This window comes from Heloderma suspectum, chromosome 6 (assembly GCF_057233095.1).
Source record: "Heloderma suspectum isolate Gila_16-S chromosome 6, 16-S_ref, whole genome shotgun sequence".
Taxonomy (NCBI): Eukaryota; Metazoa; Chordata; class Lepidosauria; order Squamata; family Helodermatidae; genus Heloderma; species Heloderma suspectum.
Genome location: NC_139463.1, coordinates 79584437 through 79586101, shown reverse-complemented (window position 1 = coordinate 79586101; position 1665 = coordinate 79584437). Strand labels below are relative to the sequence as shown.

Sequence of the window (1665 nt, the reverse complement as noted above, 5' to 3'; positions counted from 1 at the left end):
GCAGATTTCTCCAACATCCCTACTCTTCATACAACCCCATTTATTTATTTATTTATTTATTTATTGCATTTATTTATTGCATTTATATCCCGCCTTTTTTCCTGTTGCAAGGAACCCAAGGCAGCTTACATGATCCTCCTCCTCTCCATTTTATCCTCACAACAACCCTGTGAGGTAGGTTGGGCTGAGAGTCTGTGACTGGCCCAAAGTCACCCAGTGAGCTTCCATGGCTGAGTGGGGACTAGAACCCAGATCGCTGGCCTCCCAGTCCAACACTTTAGCCATACACCACACTGGCTCATCCACTACCAATGCATTTTTAAAAGGGACATGGTTGATATGCCACTGAAGAGAGACTTCTTCAGTATTTTCTCCTGACTAATTGCTCCCTGTTGTTCAGTTCAGGCCTCAGAAGAATAATAAAGCATTTGGGGATGAAGATACAGCCCAACAATCCAGCACTGGAGGATAAGATAGAGAAGATTTCCACAGCTACCATGTATTTTCCCTTGGTGCTCAAGTAGGTTGGAACAAAAGACAACCAAACACTGCAAAACACCAACATGCTGAAAGTAATAAACTTGGCTTCATTAAAACTGTCTGGCAACCTCCGGGCAAAGAAAGCCACGGTGAAACTGGCAATGGCCAGCAAGCACAAGTAGCCCAGGACACAATAAAACATTACAGTTGATGACTCATTGCATTGTAGTACAATTTCTTCAGTCAGTGAATGTGTGTCAGTATCTGGGAATGGGGGAGAGGTTGCTAGCCACACAAAACAAATTCCTGCTTGAAGAATGGAGCACAAAATTACAATAGAGCTAGCCAATCTTTTCCCCACCCACTTCTTGATCCTGGCTCCTGGCTGTGTGGCCATGAAAGCTAGAACCACGGTGATGGTTTTTGCCAACACAGAAGAAACAGCCATGGTGAAGAGGATGCCAAATGCAGTTTGGCGAAGGAGACACATCAGCTTCTCAGGTCGACCAATGAATAACAATGCAGAAAGGAAACAAAGAAGGAGGGAGATCAGAAGAGTGTAGGTAAGGTCCCGGTTGTTGGCTTTGACAATGGGGGTGTCATGATGCTTCATAAATGTCCTTATCATCATGGCTGTTATCAAAGAAAATGAAAGAGCACAGCCAGCTAAAATGGTACCCAAAGGTTCTTTGTAAGATAAGAAGCTTACAATCTTGGGAATGCATACATTCTGGCCCTTGTTTGGATAATGATCATCTGGACATTTGAAACAATCAGCCATATCTGAATAAAGAAAAGTTGTGATGTCAAAACAGAAGTGCAATATTATATCTTAAACAGATAGTCATTCTGAAATTGGATTTTGAATGCATTCAGTTCATCCATGTTTTCCCTGCCTCTAGTTTACTGATGTATATATATACTTATTAATTGAACATTAGGAAAAAATGTAATCTGGATGTGACTGGACATATGTTTAGAGCAAGATTCTGAGTTGGATCCAGAATTAGGCATGCTTGGAGTAAATTCATTTAAATAAATGAGACAAGTAAATCATAACTAAAGTCCTGTTCATTTCAATGGCTCTACTCTGAGTAAGACAAACTGGATCCAATGCTCTGTTTTTATAGTCTTTTTCTGAGGTACGAATGGACTGATGTGCATTGAAAACACCACAGAAAAGTT

At 41.0% G+C, this 1665-nt stretch overlaps 1 protein-coding gene across 1 annotated transcript; it reads right to left on the bottom strand.

Annotated features, from left to right (window-relative positions):
- Positions 1–361: 361 nt before the first annotated feature.
- LOC146341354 (vomeronasal type-2 receptor 26-like) lies at positions 362–1261 on the bottom strand. Its single transcript, XM_084808329.1, has one exon. It carries the CDS (start codon positions 1259–1261, stop codon positions 362–364), a length of 900 nt encoding a protein of 299 aa, XP_084664455.1.
- Positions 1262–1665: the final 404 nt, after the last annotated feature.